The sequence below is a fragment of the Pelodiscus sinensis genome, chromosome 3 (assembly GCF_049634645.1).
Source record: "Pelodiscus sinensis isolate JC-2024 chromosome 3, ASM4963464v1, whole genome shotgun sequence".
In the NCBI taxonomy this organism is placed as follows: Eukaryota; Metazoa; Chordata; order Testudines; family Trionychidae; genus Pelodiscus; species Pelodiscus sinensis.
In genome coordinates, this window is record NC_134713.1 from 25,687,249 (window position 1) to 25,705,871 (window position 18,623).

Consider the following 18,623-nt stretch of genomic DNA (forward strand, 5'->3'; position numbering starts at 1 on the left):
AACTAGTGCATCTAGACCTTAAAACTAGTTCAAATTAGCATTTTGCTAATTCGAACTAGCATGTCCACATTGAGTGGACCCTGAACCAGGGTTAAGGATGGCTGGAAGCAGTGCACGCAGGGCATCAGGTTAGGACTCAGGAATGTCTCAGGCTAGCCGAGGGCTGTGCTTAAAGGAAGCAACCCCCACCCCGGACAGACAGTTCTCAGGGGTTCCCCGCTTGCTTGTCTAACTTGATGAGGGACAGCAAAGCAGTCCTGGCTTGGAGTGTCCTGAGTGCCCACGCTCGGCACATCACAGCACTCAGCCATCAGCCCAGTTGCACTTGCCGCAGGCTTCCATCCAGGGAGGGGGGGTCAATTGGGGGGCTGCAGGACAGCTTCCACCCCGAGGAGCCCGCAGAGCCACCCCAGTCCTCCCCATCGGGGGCTCGTACCCCATTCCTCCCTCACCTCCTTCCACTAACCCCTAGCCCTCCTTCCTGATGTACAAAATAAAGGACACGTGTGTTCAAAAACAGAAACTCTCTTTATTGAACAAAACTCGGGGAGACTGGGAAAAGGAGGTGGGAGAGGGGAAGAGAGAGGGTGGGAGAAGGGAGGGAAACTAAAATGATCAGAGGTTTGGAACAGGTCCCATATGAAGAGAGGCTAAAGAGACTGGGACTTTTCAGCTTAGGAAAGAGGAGACTGAGGGGGGATATGATAGAGGTCTATAAAAGCATGAGTGGTGTGGAAAGGGTGCATAAAGAAAAGTCCTTCATTAGTTCCCATAATAGTAGGACTAGAGGACACCAAATGAAATGAATGGGTAGCAGGCTTCAAACTAATAAGAGAAAGTTCTTCTTCACAAAGCAAATAGTCAACCTGTGGAACTCCTTGCTGCAGGAGGCTGTGAAGGCTAGAACTATAACAGAATTTAAAGAGAAGTGAGATAAAGTCATGGAGGTTGGGTCCATGGAGTGCTATTAGCCAGGGGGTAGAAATGGTGTCCCTGCCCTCTGTTTGTGGATGGCTGGAGATGGATGGCACGAGACAAGTGGCTTGGTCATTGTTTCAGTCCATCCCCTCCAGAGTACCTAGTGTTGGCCGCTGTCGGCAGACAGGCTATTGGGCTAGATGGACCTTTGGTCTGACCCAGTACGGCCATTCTAAGCTCAGGGTCGGGGGTCTCAGTGGACCCCCTTGATTTTCATGCAAACCTGATCCTGGGTGGCCAGGCTGGCAGCTCTCCTGCCCTAGACGGCCACTTTCCTGTGCCTACTGCGGACGTCGTGGATGAGGTCCACAATCTCCACACCAGACCAGGTGGGCGCCCGCCTCTTGCGGACCCGGGCAGGCTCCCGGGAGCTGCCAGCCTGGTCCCGGGAAGAGGGGGAGGGCTGGGTGGCAGCGGGTAGCTGGTTCGTGCCATGTCAGGTGCAGGGTCTGCTGGCTGGGTGCTGGCAGGCTTGCATCTGGCACGGGCACCGTAGCCAGCCCGTGCCCCTTTAAGGGCTCCGGGGCCGGGAGGGGGGCAGACGAGTTTCCCTGGTGGTGCCCAGAGTGGCCACCAGGGAAAGCTGGGGAGGGCTAGCCTCCCACTAGTTCGAATTAAGTGGCCACACAGCCCTTAATTCGAACTGCTTAATTCGAACTAGGCATTAGTCCTCGTAGAATGAGGTTTACCTAGTTCGAATTAAGCGCTCCGCTAGTTCGAATTAAGTTCGAACTAGCGGTTTGCCTGTGTAGCGCCTATCAAAGTTAATTCGAACTAACGTCTGTTAATTCGAATTAACTTTGTAGTGTAGATATACCCTCAGAACTGTTCAGGGTTGGATGATGGGGGAGGATTAGTAATGGGATAGCAAATGGAAGAAGTTTTGCAGTTAACGCAATGGACTGCTTTCTAAGAACTTAAGACCAGCCATTCTGTGTGAGATCAAAGATCCATCTAGCCCAGAATTCTGTCTGCAGACAGTGGCCAATACCAGGTGCCCCGGAAAGAATGAACAGAAAAGGTAATCATCAAGTGATCCATCCCCTGTCACCCATTCTCTGCTACCTACTAATTTCATTTGATGCCCCCTAGTACTTGTGTTATGGGAAAGAGTGAATAATTCTTCTTGATTCACTTTTCTGTATCAGCTACAATTTTATAGACCTTTCTCATATTTCCCCTTAGTTGACTTTTTTCCAAGATGAAAAGTCCCAGTTTTATTAATCTCTCCTCATATGGCAGCTGTTCCATACCCCTAATTATTTCTGTTGCCCTTTTCTGAACTTTTTTCAATACCAAGATATATTTTTTGAGATGAGCCAACCACATCTGTGCACAGTATTCAAAATATAGGCGTACCATGCATTTGCAGAGAGGCAATAAGACGTTCTCTGTCTTATTCTCTATACTTTTTTTAATGATTCTATTTGGTTTTTGACTGCTGCTGAACAGACACATCCACAATGACTCAAAGATTAGGGGTGTTAAATTGTGGCTAACTGACTAATCAAATAGTCGATGTATTTTGCATAGACCAGTGGTCACCAACCAGTAGATCAGGATCTACCGGTAGATCTTGGAGCCTCTGACAGGTGATCCTGATAGGTTTGGCCTGGAAGCTACCAAGTGCTGGCACTTCAGTTATCCCTCCACCCACTGTCATGCTGCTCCTGCCCTCTGCCTTGGAGCTGTCCCCCGGGAGCCTTCCGCTTGCTGTGCAGAGTGTGGGAGGAAAAAGAGGGGGGAATGATGTCAGGGTGTTCCCACTTCTGTACCCTGTCCCCATACAGAGAGAAGGGGATGGAGGGAGCCTAACTTATCATGGCTCGAGTAATTATCCCCATGGTAATTGCTGCTTCTTGATGTGGCTGGCATGTCCCTGCAGCTGCTGAGAGAGGCAGAGCAGGGGGGTCTCCACATGCTGCCCTTGCCTGCAGACACCACTCCTGCAGCTCCCATTGATCAGTAATGGGGAACCGTGGCCAGTAGAAGCTGTGGGCTCAGTTCCTGTGGATGAGGGGCAGCACATGGTGCCATGGAGCTGTTGCTGTACATGCCAGCTGCTTTCAGGAGTGCTGTAGGACCAGGGCAGGAGTAAGCCTGCCTTAACCTCACTGCTCCACCACCTGGAAGCCATCTCAGTTAAATGGTGCCCAGCCAGAGACTACATCCTGAACCCCTGTCCCAGCCCTGAACTTCTTACTACCCCAACCTCCTGCCCCAGACGTGAGTCCCCCTGCACCCAAACTCCTTCCCAGAGCTTGCACCCTGAAACTTCTCCTGGATGCTAATCCCCCACCCAGGCTAAGGCCAGAGCTCCTCCCACACTCCAAACCCCTTAGCCCAAGACAAGAGCCTGCACCCCAAACCTCTACCCCAGCCTGGTGAAAGTGAGTGAGGTTCAGGGAGGAAGGGGGATGGAGTGAGCAGAGTGGGGCCTCAGAGAAGGAGTGGAGCAAGGGATGGACTCAAAGAAGGAATGAGAAGGAAGTAGGACAAGGGTATTTGGGTTTGAGATAGATCTCACATTGTACTTAAATTGAAAAAATGATCTTGTGGGTAAAAAGGTTGGAGGTCACTGGCATAAACTATTCAACTAGTCGATAGGATGTCTCCACCTCTGAAGTATAGAAACAGCCCTAGGGTTGTTGCTACACTTTAAAGGTGAAAGTACCACATGGAGCCCAAGGTCAGCTGGTGACTTCCTGCAGACCCCGGGCTCCATGAGGCGCTGCTGCTTTGAAACGCTGCGGGATGACCCTGGCGTCAGGCTCCCCGCGACATTTCAGAGCAGCAGTTCAGCTTAGAGCCCAGGGTCACCTGGGGACTCCCCCACTGTCCCCGGGACTCCATGTGATGTTTTGCCTTTAAAGTGTAGCAACAGATCTAGGGCTCCATGTGGCGCTGCTGCTTTGAAACAGTGGGAGAAGCCTGTAGCCGGGCTCCTGTGGCAGCATTTCAAAGCAGCAGTGCCGCATGGAGCCAGGGGTCTGGCCCCAGGCTCCATGCAGTGCTGCTGCTTTGAAGTACCCCTTCTTTCCCCCCATCGTTTTATACGTATAGTTGGGATTATATTTTCCAGTATGCATTAATTTGTATTTATCAACATTAAAATTCATCTCCCATTTATCAACATTAAAATTCATCTCCTATTTTATTGCCCAATCACCTAGTTTTATAAGGTGCTTTTGAAGTTTTTCACAGTCAGCTTCAGACTTCACTATCTTGAGCAGTTTTGTATCTTCTTGCTACTTCACTGTTTACTCCTTTCACTAGATCATTTATTAACATGTTGAATAGAACTAGTCCTAGTACAGATTCCTGCAGGACACAACTAGTTACCTCTCTCCATTCTAAAAACTGATAATTTATTCCCATGCATTGTTTCCTGTATTTTAATCAATTATTAATCCATGATAGCACCTTCCCTCTCATCTCATGGCAGGATTCTGTTTCCGGCATTGTCACACAGTTCTTGTGAGACACTGGGTATGTTCAAATGCTCTGGTTATTAGCTGCCCAAGCTGCTGAGCATACAGAACTCCAGATGAAAATCAAGCCCAAAGTGCCTCAAAATAAAGGCACCTAAAATCAAAGGCCATTTTTGCAAATGTCAGTGCTAATCCCTCTTGGCCACCTGTGCAAAGGTATTTAGACATGTAAAGATGTATAGAGGTACCTTGTGAGATGTACTCCAGCCAAGCAGAGCTCGGTGCCTAATCTGCTTAGGCACTTTTGTAAATCCCATTTGGTGCCATTTTTTGGGTATAAAATTATCCTTGAAAATCTGGCCCTCTGGGTCTCATCTCAACATCAGCAACATCTTTGATAGGACAATCATCCTTGTGGATAAGGGGAAAGTAGTAGATGTGGTATACTTAGACTTTAGTAAAGCATTTGATACCATCTCACAAGACCTTCTTATCAATAAACTAGGGAAATAGAATCTAGACAGTGTACTGTAAGGTGGATGCATAAGTGGCCTTTGTCTAGACTACAATGTTTTATCAGAAAACAATTTGCGTACCTTTTTCCAATAGTTTTGTCAGAAGAGGCTTTTCTGAAATTTGGGGAATCTAGATGGGGCCAAATTTCGGAAAAACCTACTTTCAAAAAAGCCCTTCTTCCTCGTGGAAGGAGGAAGACAGGGCTTCCAAAAGAGCGTGTCTGCTCTTCCACAAAAGAAAGCAGAAGAGCAGATGTATTTCCTGGATGTGGCAGAGTTCTTCTGGGATACCTCTGGTATCCCAGAAAAAACCCATAGTCTAGATATAGCCTGGTTGCATAACCATTCTCAGAGAGTAGTTATTAATGCTTCATAGTCACACTGGAAGGGCATAACAAGTGGGGTTCCGCAGGGATCCGATTTGGGACCATTTCTGTTCAATATCTTTGTCAACAACTTAGATAATGGCATAGAGAGTACGCTTATTAAGTTTGCAGATGATACCAAACTGGGAGGGGTTGCAAGGAGCATAGGGTCATAATACACAATTACCTGGACAAACTGGAGAAATGGTCTGAGGTAAATAAGGGTACGTCTGCACAGCAGGGCTAAAGCCGAATTAAGCTATGCAGCTTCAGCTACATCAACTACGTAGCTTAAGTCAAAATAGCTTAACCCAGCTTTAAGCATTATCTACGCAGCAGGAAGCTGAAGGAAGAACACTCTTACTTCAACTTCCCTTAGTCCTCATGAAATGAAGGTTACTATGAGTTGGAGTAAGAAATCCTCCAGCTTGACATTATTTCAAAATGTTATTTCGGCTGCTGTGTAGATATGCCCTTAGATGAAGTTCAATAAGGACAAATGCAAAGTACTCCACTTAGGGAGGAACAGTTTCAAACATACAAAATGGGAAATGGCTGTCTAGGACAGGAGTGGGCAATAATTTTTTGCCAGGGACCATTTTGGAAATTTCGAAATGGGCTGCACAGGAAGGGGAGGGGCATCAAGCAAAAGGGGCAGGAGCCAAGATATTTCTGGGTTCCCCACTCCCAGATAATGATTGGTCCGGGGGTGAGGGAGTGCCTTTGACTGAACCCCACGTTCCTTCAAGGTGCCCATGCCCCAGGCGTGGGAGGAGACTTTCCTTGCTCCCCTGCCCCTAGGCCAATTAGGGTCTGGGGGCGGGGGAGCTCATGAAGCCTCCTCCACTCTCCTTTCCCCCTCCCCTGTGAGCAGCGCGCGCTGCTTCAAAGCACCATGTGCTCCTGGCAAGGCAGGAGGAGGCTTCTCACGCTCCCCCGCCCCTAGGCCAATCGGAGGAGAGAAAGCACACAAAGCCTCCTCCCTCTCTCCCCTCCCCCTGCAAGCAGCATGCAGCACTTCAAATTGCCACATGCTCCTGGCAAGGCGGGAAGAGGCTTTGTGGGCTCCCCCACCCTCAGGTCCTAATTGGCCGGATCCATCCACTTGAAAAGCTGGATCCAGACCGTGGAGGCCCTTTTGCTCACCCATGGTCTAGGAAGTAGTACTGCAGAAAGGGATCTAGGAGTCATAGTGGACCACAAGCTAAATATGAGTCAACAGAGTGATACAGTTGCAAAAAAAAGCAAACAATCGGGGATGCATTAACAGGAGTATTGCAAGACAAGAGAAGTGATTCTTCCACTCTACTCTGCACTGATTAGGCCTCAACTGGAGAGTTGAGTCCAGTCTGGGCACCATATTTCAAGAAAGATATGGAGAAACTGGAGAAGGTCCAGAGAAGAGCAACAAAAATCATTAATGGTCTAGAAAACATGACCTATGAGGGAAGACAAAGAATTGGATACATTTAGTTTGGAAAAGAGAAACCTGAGAGGGGACATGATAGCAGCTTTTCATTACCTAAAAGGATGTTACAAGGAGGGGGGGGGGGAATTATTCTCCTTAACCTCTGATGATAGGACAAGAAGCAATGGCCTTAAATTGCAGCAAGGAAGATTTAGGTTGAACATTAGGAGAAACTTCCTATCAGGGAGGTTAAGCGCTGGAATGATTTGCCTAGGGAATCTCCATCATTAGAGATATTTAAGAGTAGGTTAGACAGACATGGGTTAGTGATGATCTAAATGGAGCTTGGTCCTGCCATGAATGCAGAGGACTGGACTTCTAGTTCTATTATTCTGTGAACATGCAGACCATGAAATTATATCACAGATATCCTGTGAGTAAATTAATTAGCACAAGCATGTAGAGCAGGATAAGCAGCCAAATGGCCAAATACAATTAGCAAGGGATAGTCATTCGTGGGCCACCAGACATTTCATTCACCTGAGCATCCATACAGCTGCTCACAGATCCTGTTGGCCATTGTTTGCTGTTCCCAGTCAATGGTAGCTGTGGGAAGTGGAGGCCCAGCCTGTGTTACTTCCTGCAGTTCCCACTGGCTAGGAATGGTGAACCGCAGCCAACAGGAGCGGTGAGCAACCGTACCTGCAAACACTCAGTTAAAGAAAGCATCATGTGGCCTGCCAGAGAAACACATCTGGCCCACTCCTGATGTAAAATCTACAGTTGTTATGCGGGTTGGGCCAACAGAAAAGCCTGTCAGATCATTAAAAATAAAAGCATCTTTCACCTCTTACTCACAGCTGTAAATCCAGCTCAGGTTCCCTAGGACAGGCGGTTGCTATTGTGTGACTGATGTCAGAGCTGCCTTTTGAAATGAGCATGGTACTTCTTAGCTGGCAAAGGTCCACATCACAACCTGTCACCACCATCACCTTAACTATCACTCTTGTCACCAGTCTCCACAGGGTGACTAAGGAACAAATGTGGAGTCTAGTGACATTGTGATATGTATGTTCACCTAGTTGGTTCCCACCAACTTGTTTTTCACAGCCCATAAAACAGCCATCAAATGGATCACTACCTTCAGTGGAACACATTCAAACTGGTGACCTACATTTCAATCCTAACTTTATCCACATGCAGGAGCTGCCCTAGCCAGGTCAGAAATGTTTTTGGGCCCTCTCCTCTAGCAGCTGAACAAACAAACAAACAAAAATAGCCAGTCAATCAGGAGTGCAGGGAGAAAACAGCAGAGCACCACAGCAGTTCGGCATGCAGGCAATTGCCCTGCTTGCCCACACGTAGAACCAGCCCTGGAAACATGTAGTCTTATTGAAACATCATGGAACAACTCAAGCAAGTAAATTTCCTCAGATACATACACACACACTTACTAGTGAAAGGCTATGTAGCTTCCATGCTGCAAAACATTCACATTGCTCATCCTTATGGATTGTTTCTTATCTGACAAACTTTGAATCCTTTTTTAATTGAACCCTCATGTTATAGCTTTGTAAATTGTTAATTACATATCAACAGAATCCTGGTCCCGCTGGAATCATAGGGAGTCTTGGCCCTTTGCTTCAATAGGGCCAGGATTCCATCCATACTGTCTATAGTGGATGAAAGCAAATACATAAATACATGCAACTCTTTCTGTCCGCGTATACTTTAAATTCTGACCGTCACTGTTAATATTCTGAAGCCTTGTACAAATCAGACTGGCATCTTCATATTTTGGATCATGAATAGTGTAGTCAAAAGGTATCTTCTTAAATGTCTCAAAATCAGGCCACATGTCTCCTGGCTGGTGATAGCATTGATCTGATTCTTCTTGGAGTTCTATAATATTGGTTTAAAAAAAAACATGCAGTTTATAAAAAATGGAATAATGTTTACAGTTTTACAGAATGCTTTTCTAAAGAGATGCTTGAAATCAATTTAAAGATAAAAATGATTGCATAGAAAGAACCCCCCACTCCAACCTAAAGCAAGTCTATGCCATTCATATAGTTTGGAGCGGTGGGTTCTTAATCATTCTTCTACTATTATTTCGTTTACTATTTTAAGCAACTACATAGGTGAAGCTGTTTACTGCAGAAAAACTAGCAAACATCTAATCAATTACTCAATATTCTTCACCCCTCAATGCAATTATGGCTTTTAGACAGAGTAAAAGCACGTATCAGAAGCCATTTGGAATCATATGTGCAGTAATAATAAAAGCATCACAGCAAGGATTTTGCTGATAAGCTGCACCAAAATCAGCAGGAGCTTCTCCACTGACATCAAGCCATTTTGTAGATCAAGTTTTCAGTTAAAGGAATTTGGTTTGTTCTCTCTCTCACTAGTAAGGAGTCCAAGATGTTTGGGGGCAGCCCCTAAGCTGTTACAGCTAATGTCATAGTTCCACAGAAGTGAAGTAGAGCTATAGTCATTTACACCAGCGGAGGACCTGCTGCTTGGAAATCAGAAGTAAACAGGAAACTCAAGCAGAACTACTCACACAGGATGAAATGTCTCCCTGTCCAAAAGACCAGCCAGTATACAATGTATCAGTGTTTCTCAAACTTTTTTTTTTATAAAGTACCCCTTTTTCAAAAAAACCATTATAAGTATCCCCAGCACCTACAGTTTTCAGACACAGAAAAAAAATTTTCTACCATTGCAACACATTTGTTTAAACAACTTAATTGTAGCCAGGCGAGCAATTAAATGTTTGGGTGTAAAAAGTACAAAAATAATAAACTGTAAAACTTAAAACAAAAATTCAGTTTTCTCCATATTTCAGTTGTGTTGACGTCCCCCCTAGACTTCTCTCGAGTATCGCTAAAGGTTCTCGTACCACTGGTTGAGAAACACTGCAATGTATTGTGAAAAGAAGGTGTTGAGGCCTACCCAGACTATGTCAAATGAGCACCAGTTTAATTGTAAGTGTAAAGGAAAGGCAGCATTGTGAGATACAGGCGATGTAAAATAAAAACAAAATTTGATTGGATAACCAACTGTAACCCCGCTTTTAAAGAAATATACAACAAAGTGCTGATTACCCCCAAATGAAGCAGACGAAAGCTTTCGAAAGAGCAAAATAAGACAACAAAAATTTAACGTCAGCAATTGTCAAGAGAGTGAAGAAATACCAAAATAAGGTATATAAGGTTGAATGAAACAAACCAAAAGTGGACGGGTTGCAAATCCAAAAAGCTAAGTCTAATCAACCAGGGCTCCCTCCCCGGCGCTAGATTTATTAAACTAACAATCAAAAATCAAACTGTAAAAAATGTAAACAAATCACCCGTAACAATTATAAACATATTAAATAATTTAAATAAAACAATTAATAAAAGTATAAAAAGTGCAATAAAATGAAAAGCAAGTGTTTAAAACTTTTTATCCCTGTTAATATAAAAAAATAGCTTTACATTGTTTGTGCAATAATAGTATTAATAATTGTAATAAAAATATTAAATATATGTAAAAAAATTTCCCCCAAACAGAAAAATATATAAAAATAAAACAAATAAAAAATAAGCAAATAGCAAATACACAAACACAAAAAGAAATAAAGTTATTGTCATTAAAGTATCTCATTTAACACAAGAAAATGTGAAAAAAATGTGTTAAAGCCTACCCAGAATATGTCAAGTAAGCACCAGTTTAATTGTAAGTGTAAAAAAAGCAGCATTATAAGATACAGAAAATGTAAAATAAAAACAAAATTTAATTAAATAACCAACAATAACCCCACTTTTAAAAAAGTAACTCAAACAACAATATGCAACAAAAGTACTAATTACCCCCAAATAAAGCAAACAAAAGTTTTTGTAAAAACAAAACAAAAATCTAATGTCAGCAATTGTCAAAAGAATAAAAAAATACAAAAATATCAAAACAAAGTATATAAAGTTAACTGAAACAAACCAAAAGCAAACAAGTTACAAATCCAAAAAACTAAGTCTAATCAACCAAAGCTCCCTCCCCGCACTAAATCTCACTGCCGCAAATAAACTCCCCCCCCCAAAAAAAAACCAACACCAGTGGTAAGTTACAATAAAAAATTTAAAAAAGAAACAAAGAAAAAATCATCTCCTAAATCTAAGCAATACTTCTATCTTTCTTAATGTAAGTAATATATATTTGTTAACTCCATAAATTGTTTAAAGATAAATCAAGAAAGCATATCTGTAAAAGAAGTTATTATTTCTTGTTTTTTTTTAACTGTACTGTTTTTCTACTTTTTATTTGTATATTACACTGTCTTAAAAGAATCAAAAATAGTAAATTAATTTAAATAAAACATTAATTATAAAGTAAATAAAACATTAAAAATCTTTGTTTAACCCTAAAAAAAAAATATTCCTCTGTCTATAGTTTCAAATCCTTTAAAAAACCAAACCCAGTTACCAAAATGTATGATCCTCTCAGATGCTATGTAAGCACTCAAAACTCATTTAAATGAGACTTAAGGGAGGCATAAGCTTTGCACTGCTCCTCTGCACGGGGGAGAATTTTACCACCAAGAGTAAAAACACCATCAAATAAATCACTGTGGAGGTGACTGATCAAAGTAGATAACCAAGCCTCAGAGATGTCTAGAATTACATCTGTAGGAAAGGAATGAGGAATATGCTGAAAAAAAATTGGACATTCAGAATAGGATAAGCAGGAATGTATGTGTGGTCTTTTCCAGATCATGTCATCTCTTTTTCACTTACAATGGATAAGACAGTGACTATATTGCTGATGGTTATAAATCTGTCAATGTTTCCAACTAACCTCATATTTTGAATGATCAAAAAAAATCATTCCACGCTTTAATACTGTATATTGTTTCTGAGCATGAGATGTATTATTTTTAACATACATAAATGCTACTGCCAAATTTCCTAGAAACACAGAGATGTGCTGAAAGGAGGAATGAGCTATAAATGGAGTGAAATTAGCTAATAAAAGGATTCTGAAATAAATGTTAAGGATTTTAACTCCTTAATTTAAGAACTATATTTAGACTGCAGTATTGTAAATAAACCACAGTGTGAAGGTGAAGAGCACAAGATAAACGAGTCCACAATTAGTCCAAATAAATCCAAAGCAAACATTTGTTCAACAACTTACTAATATTGATTTCTTCCTCATCATAAACATCCACTTCTGTCAGTCTAATCAACATTCTGGACAAGATACTAAGGAACTGAAGATAGGCTCCTGTTTTTCCTATCTGAAACAAACACACAAATCAGAAGCTGAAGAGTTGTTTATCACTGATGACATTCTGTCATCTCTTTAGAAACTTGAAATTGCAATGATTACTGTCATCTAATTTAAAAGTAGGTCAAAATCCAGCTCTTAAGTTCTGTTGCATGCACATGTTTATTCTTGTACATTCACAAGTTTATATGGCGTGATTAAGGACTCCGTTTACACAGATATTCAACTTGTGTGCAGGACATTAACACTCAAAATCAGGGGTGGGGAACCTTTTAGGGGTTGGAGGACACATACCCACAGAAAAATCAATTGGTGGTCACACAGAAGCGAGAAGCAAAAAAAAAAAAAAAAACCCTTCACATGACCCCAATGAGAAAACGAAAGACATTCCTCACATTCCCCTCACACACCAGAGCCTTGGAAAGCCCAGCCTAGTAGTTTTTGTGTGCTCCAGCTGTACAGCGGGGTAGCAAGGCTGCTGGAGTACCAGCTGAGCTTTCCAATGCTGGTGGGGGTCCCTAAGGGTATGTTTACACTACCCCGCTAGTTCGAACTAGCGGGGTAATGTATGCATACCGCACTTGCTAATGAAGCCCGGGATTTGAATTTCCCGGGCTTCATTAGCATAAGCGGGGAGCCGCCATTTTTAAATCCCCGCTGCTTCGAACCCCGTGTAGCGCGGCTACACGGGGCTCGAACTAGGTAGTTCGGACTAGGTTCCTATTCCGAACTACCGTTACTCCTCGTGAAACGAGGTGTACCGGTAGTTCGGAATAGGCACCCTAGTCCGAACTACCTAGTTCGAGCCCCGTGTAGCCGCGCTACACGGGGTTCGAAGCAGCGGGGATTTAAAAATGGCAGCTCCCCGCTTATGCTAATGAAGCCCGGGAAATTCAAATCCCGGGCTTCATTAGCAAGTGCGGTATGCATACATTACCCTCCTAGTTCGAACTAGGAGGGTAGTGTAGACATACCCTAAGTCTCCGAGGTCAGATCGAGGCAAGCCTGGGGCCACATCTGACTCTAAGGTTCTCCACGCCTGCTCAAAATATAGCATATGTGATACCTTTGAGATATAGGTACAAATAAAGTCACAATAGGCAACTTCTCTTCCCTGAACTACACTCTCTACAGTGGGCAGGAAAACACATAAGAACATAAACACATTTTTAATAAACTTAAAAAACAACAAATGGTCTGGTAGCCCTTTATAGACTAACAAAACATGTAGATGGTATCATGAGCTTTCGTGGACACAGCCCACTTCTTCAGATGACTGGAGTTTTATTGACTGGAATAGTTATTCCAAAATAACTTATTTCAAAATAGCACATCTACACTGCAGGGAAGCCTCAAAATTAGTCTGAGGCAGGCTTCCGTAATGTAGATGTGCTATCTCGATTTAGAGCCCCAGCAAGCACTGGGGAGGAATAACTTAGAATGGCCCTGGTGAAGAGTTATTTCAAAATAGCAGCAGTGGAGTGTTTAAACATGCCTTATTTCAAAATAGCTATTTCGGAATAAGCGTTATTTCTCATAGAATGAGGTTTACAGATTTTGAAATAAACTATCCGTTATTTTGAAATTATTTTGAAATAACAGAATGGTTGTGTAGATTGATTGTGTTTAGTTCCAGGAGAGTGTATTATGTACATTGTCTCTCTTGTTTGGAATTACTTCGGTGTGTCTTTATCAGAGTTTTCATTTAATCTGAAGTGACACTTGAATTTCCATTAAGACCATTTGCATTTTGTCAAAATTGGGTGAATCTAAAAGAGTCTCAGTTTGAGAATAATGATATGGAAAGTTTGACAGTAATAAGGTGACCCTAGCTCAGACATATGCACCTTATGAGATGGCAGGATCTCTTGCCATCAGGTACATTTTGATAGAACACAACTGCCTTAATGGGACAATAGCTTTCCATTTATTAAGTCATCTGTCAGCTCCAGAAAGCAAAATTCTAGAGCTTATGGATTTGCAGCATGACCTACTCAGTAAATGGAGCTGCCCGCAACGCTTGCTGCTGCTAACATTAGCTTTTACATCTAGCATCACTACCAAGGTAATTAAGATACCAAGTGGGGTAACTTTGCCTGTAAGAAAGCAGAGGTATGACAATCAATAACCTCAAACATATGGCAGTGCCCAGTGCCTTGTTAGATTAGATGTTTTGCGTTCTTTACAATCTTTTATCCTCCTTGATGTGGAATACTTACTCTGCTTCTTTTTCTGTCTACACAAAGTAGAAAGAGTGCAATCTGATGGAGAGAGAACAGCCAAGGCCTTGGAAGAAAAAAGGCTCAAGAAGAAGCAAACATCTCAAGATTTTAGACCATTTATGAAAACTAAGACATGTAACACTGACATCTGCTCCCTCGTCTGATTTCTCTTTGGGTACACCTACACTTGCACCCTAGTTCAAAGTAGGGATACAAATGTAGGCGACCAAAATTGCTAATGAAGTGGGGATTTAAATATCCCTCGTTTCATTAGCATGATCTCACTGGCGCGTTACTCCGCTGAACAGCTGTTTCAAAAGTGACACATTAGTTTGAACCAAACCCGTTGGTTCAAATTAACGTTACTCCTCATTTTTTTTCCACTGATTTCAGACACTACACAGAAGGATGATTAACAGGAATTATTCTCAGATACTAAATCCTGTGTTATTAGCCATCTGACCACTTTATCATCATCACTGCTGCTAAAAAAAATGTACTTTCATATCTTTACATTTCAAAAAATATGGCAAATGGGAAAAAGCTTGTATTTTTTTTCTAATCCAGTTTCTTAAGAGACTGCAGCAATGGTTGTCAAAGGCCACAATTATACTTACTGGTGGATCGACACTCTAGAGGTCGATCTTCTGGTGTTCGATTTAGCGGGTCAAGTATATGGGTCTATACTAGACACACTAAATCAAAGGCCGAGGGCAATTCCAGCTGGCACCTGTACTAGTAAGGGAAGCCAATGGGACCATTTGTTCCCATCAGCCTCACATTGTGTGGATGATACGGAAACACAATTTAAGATGTCAACTCCAGCTAAATAGTTAACATAGATGGAGCTGCATATCTTACAGCCACTTTCCGCTGCCGTGTAGACCAGGCCAAAGTGTAGTCTGTAAAACTCTTGTGGTTCACAGAAAACATGCTGATGGTCCATAGATGGTGCTCAGAAAGCTAAGAGATACATTAAATACTTTCCTAATATTACTTTCTCACGTGAGCAACAAGCTCTAGAAATTGGAGATCTTATTTGTAAGTGGTAGAGGAGGTGGTGTTAGTAGTCATTGATGGGAGGTTGCCCTGAAGACAATCTTTCTATTAGGCTGTTGGTTCACACAAAAGTGCTGTTTCTAGGGTATAAAAACATGACAAAAACTCAATAGCAATAGCAACAAACCTCTTTCATGGAATTTCAAAACATATAAAAATCTTGTCTTCCAGAAAAAAAAATTCAGTGAATTTAGTGGTCACAAATATTTGAGCATCCTGGGAAATGAATTTATATCCAGAGAACAAGTGAACTTTTTCACAGTACTGCACATTTATCTATACTGCCTCGGCAGTGTCTTAAAATTCTTGTAGAAAGACCACCCCAGCAATCAAGTAGCAGTACTATCTCTACAACTTTTTATTCCTTGCCCTCTGTTAATACTCCCAACAAGAAAAATAATTTATTTGGTGGATATCTTAATTTGGTCACTTGTTTACTAAAACGAGTCTAACAACTCCTTTCACATGAAAAGAATTCTTGACAATGGACATGAAGATAAAACATTTTCTACAGAAAGTTGACTTCTTTCCCTCATTAATTTCCAAAACCATTCCCAGGGGATCTGAAAGGCAATTGGAGTAGATCATTACACAAAGCCTTAATACTATGAACCTACAAACAAATCTTGAGACGAGACCATCCAAACCAGAATGTTATTCAAGAATGCGTTCAAGTGGAATCAAAAGACTATAAACAGCTTGTTGAAAATACTTTTGGACCAAGATAAAATTATATCAGGACAATCTAGAAGTGAAGGTCACCAACCATAGACCTTGAGAAGAATCCATGGTAATGTCTGGAACACCACAGAAACATGCAGCCTTCAAGACCAAATGCCAGATGATTTTCTTACCTCACTGTTAAAAAAAATTGGTGCAAAAGTTTGCATTAATGAAACAAAACTTTATGAGTTTCTATGAGTGCCACAGGTTGAGAATCTAAGGTGGACGACGGATGAGAAACAAGACTTTTTAGAAACTAAAAGTACCAGCAATATTACTCCAGAGACCAGTTAAAGTAATGGCTCCATTAGAATAGGGTGAATGTTCCAGATTTAATAGGTCTGCCACTTGAAGCATCTTCTCTCCTTCCTTTTATCCTTAGATTTGTCTTTCTGGATAAAGACAGAAATCTTAAGAAATGCAGATGTAGAGCCTTCATTCCCTAAGGATTTGGGTTCACTAGCTAGGGTGAGAGAATTTCTCTCCATATTTAATTTAAAAGAAGCAAGATAAAGGGCTTCTGAGAAAAAGTAGTACTGAGATTAGATAATGTCTAGTTTATTTTGCCCCTTTTGTTCTTATGGACGTACTCACACTACTGGTTGATGTCTTTACATGCAGTTTTTAGCCATAGTTTGTTATTGGTATTGTGGTATCATCCAAAGACCTCAATGGAGATCGAAACCCTATAGTGGTAAGGGCTGGAATATATCTTGGCTGGAAAGGAGCTATATATGAAGCATTTTAGCCAGCCTGGCAGGTGCTATATATATGTATGCAGCAGGACTGACAGCCTCACCAGGCCTCTGGGCAACACGGGAAGCAGAATGCTCCATGCCTCTGACAGGAGTGGTGCCTCAGGTGGAAGAGATGAGGTGGAGTCTCAGCACTGCGCCATGCCTCCCCCCAGGCAGCTCTGAGTGAACCGCATGGCACTCCAGCAGCAATTTAAAGGGCCTGGGCTTCAGCCGCAGCCACTACCTTAGAGGTGGTGGCCAGGAACTCCGGGATCTTTTATATCACCAGGTCGCAGAGCAGTTGCCATTACTGGTCCCTTTTTGCCAGGCATGAGAGAGAGGAGGAGAATTCCTAAATGCTAAACATTTTGGCAGTGATATTTATTCACTACTTTTGTTCACCGGGAAGCTTGATGTTTCTTAAACTGACTTTTTACGTTGTATGGTAAGATAACAACAACAACGACTTTTTAGTGTCTGGAAGGATTGTGCCACCAATTCAGAGATCTTCCCCCAGCTTAGTACTCTGGTTGAATTGCTATTTATATGCTTAGAATGGCATATCTAATAGTTGATCTCTGTCAGCTAATATAAATTCTGGCTTTTTGTGGTTATAGTTAGTGGGTCAGTGTTACAAAAACTAAAAATCTAAGTCTTTGCTTTTAGCTTGGATTTATCTCTAAAGAGCTCAGGCAAGATATTATGGTGCTAAAATCCTCTGTGGATTCCTCTTAATGCAGTAGGTAGCATACTCCACATATATTGTAATGGTTATGATATAAAACAAGCTCATGAGCAGAACACACTTCTGGAAAGAGAACAATTTATTTCCAAAGTGAGAGAGGAGCTCACATTTGCTATCTGTTTTCTTTCACCTTTCCATTGGAATAGATGCCATTCTACCATACCTTACGCCAAAAACAACCAACATTCTTAACTGTTTTGGAATTTTTAGAATATATTCCCTTTAGTATGTTTGGCATTTAGACATTAAATGGAGCTAAACAGCCATATCCCCCAATATACTAAAATGAGAATATACCCTGAAAAATGAAACACGTAAGAAAATGTAACATTTAATTCTTGATTTCCTCCATAAAATATTCACATGAAACGTGTGTATTCAGGAAAAACTGGTGAATATGCAATAAATAAATGCATGGAGAATATTTTTAAGGCCTGATCCAAATCCTATTAAAGTCAATGAAAATTGCAGATCAGAACCTTTGTTCTGGAGACAATTAGAGAAGAGATAGAGTTGCAGAATAGAGTGTTCTTCTGAGGCGAAATTTGCCTCTATGCAGAGGGCCAACCCATGTCCTATGCACCAGTTAATACCTCAAAATCAGGCTTGCACTCATGGCCCAAGAAACAGACAAATAAAGAAGCCAACTGTTTTCTGCATATACGTGGCCAATTACAGATATCATAAATAGAGCCTTGTGCGGATATACAATTTGTATCCACAACTGCAAAAATGTGCCATGGATATCCGCATTCATGGATGCTAATACCTGCATATATATAAAATGGATATCCACAAATAAGTGGAGTTCTAGATACAAAATTCGTATCCACAATAGTATCTGCAAAAATGAGCCACAGGTATCTACAGATTTGCAAGTTTCTAGCCATATGTATTAAGGGTCTTCTATTCTCAGATGAATACAGACCTCCCACTGTCTCTGAGAACCACAAGCATACAACTGTGGGCAGAAATCACTTGTCTTGCAGCCAAATTAATGCCATAGTAATACAAACTACTACATATGGGTTATTTTGTGCCCTTGTTGTAACTTTGGGAATCATAACTTTGAACTTCTCCATTTAAGTGCACAAAATTCCAACCAAAATTACATCAGTGTATGTTCTTCTTGAGTCTGGAAACAAACTAGCTATCTGAGGCCCAATATATCA

General features: G+C 41.8%; 1 protein-coding gene across 1 annotated transcript in view; it reads right to left on the reverse strand.

Annotated features, from left to right (window-relative positions):
* GREB1 (growth regulating estrogen receptor binding 1) overlaps positions 1-18,623 on the reverse strand; it is a 155,236-nt gene that overhangs the window by 23,894 nt on the left and 112,719 nt on the right. Inside the window, exons 26-27 of the mRNA XM_075923479.1 lie at positions 11,873-11,975; positions 8,441-8,599 (exon numbers count right to left, since the gene is read on the reverse strand). Of these exons, the coding sequence (XP_075779594.1) occupies positions 8,441-8,599; positions 11,873-11,975 (262 nt within the window). The remainder of the gene's footprint in view (positions 1-8,440; positions 8,600-11,872; positions 11,976-18,623) is intronic.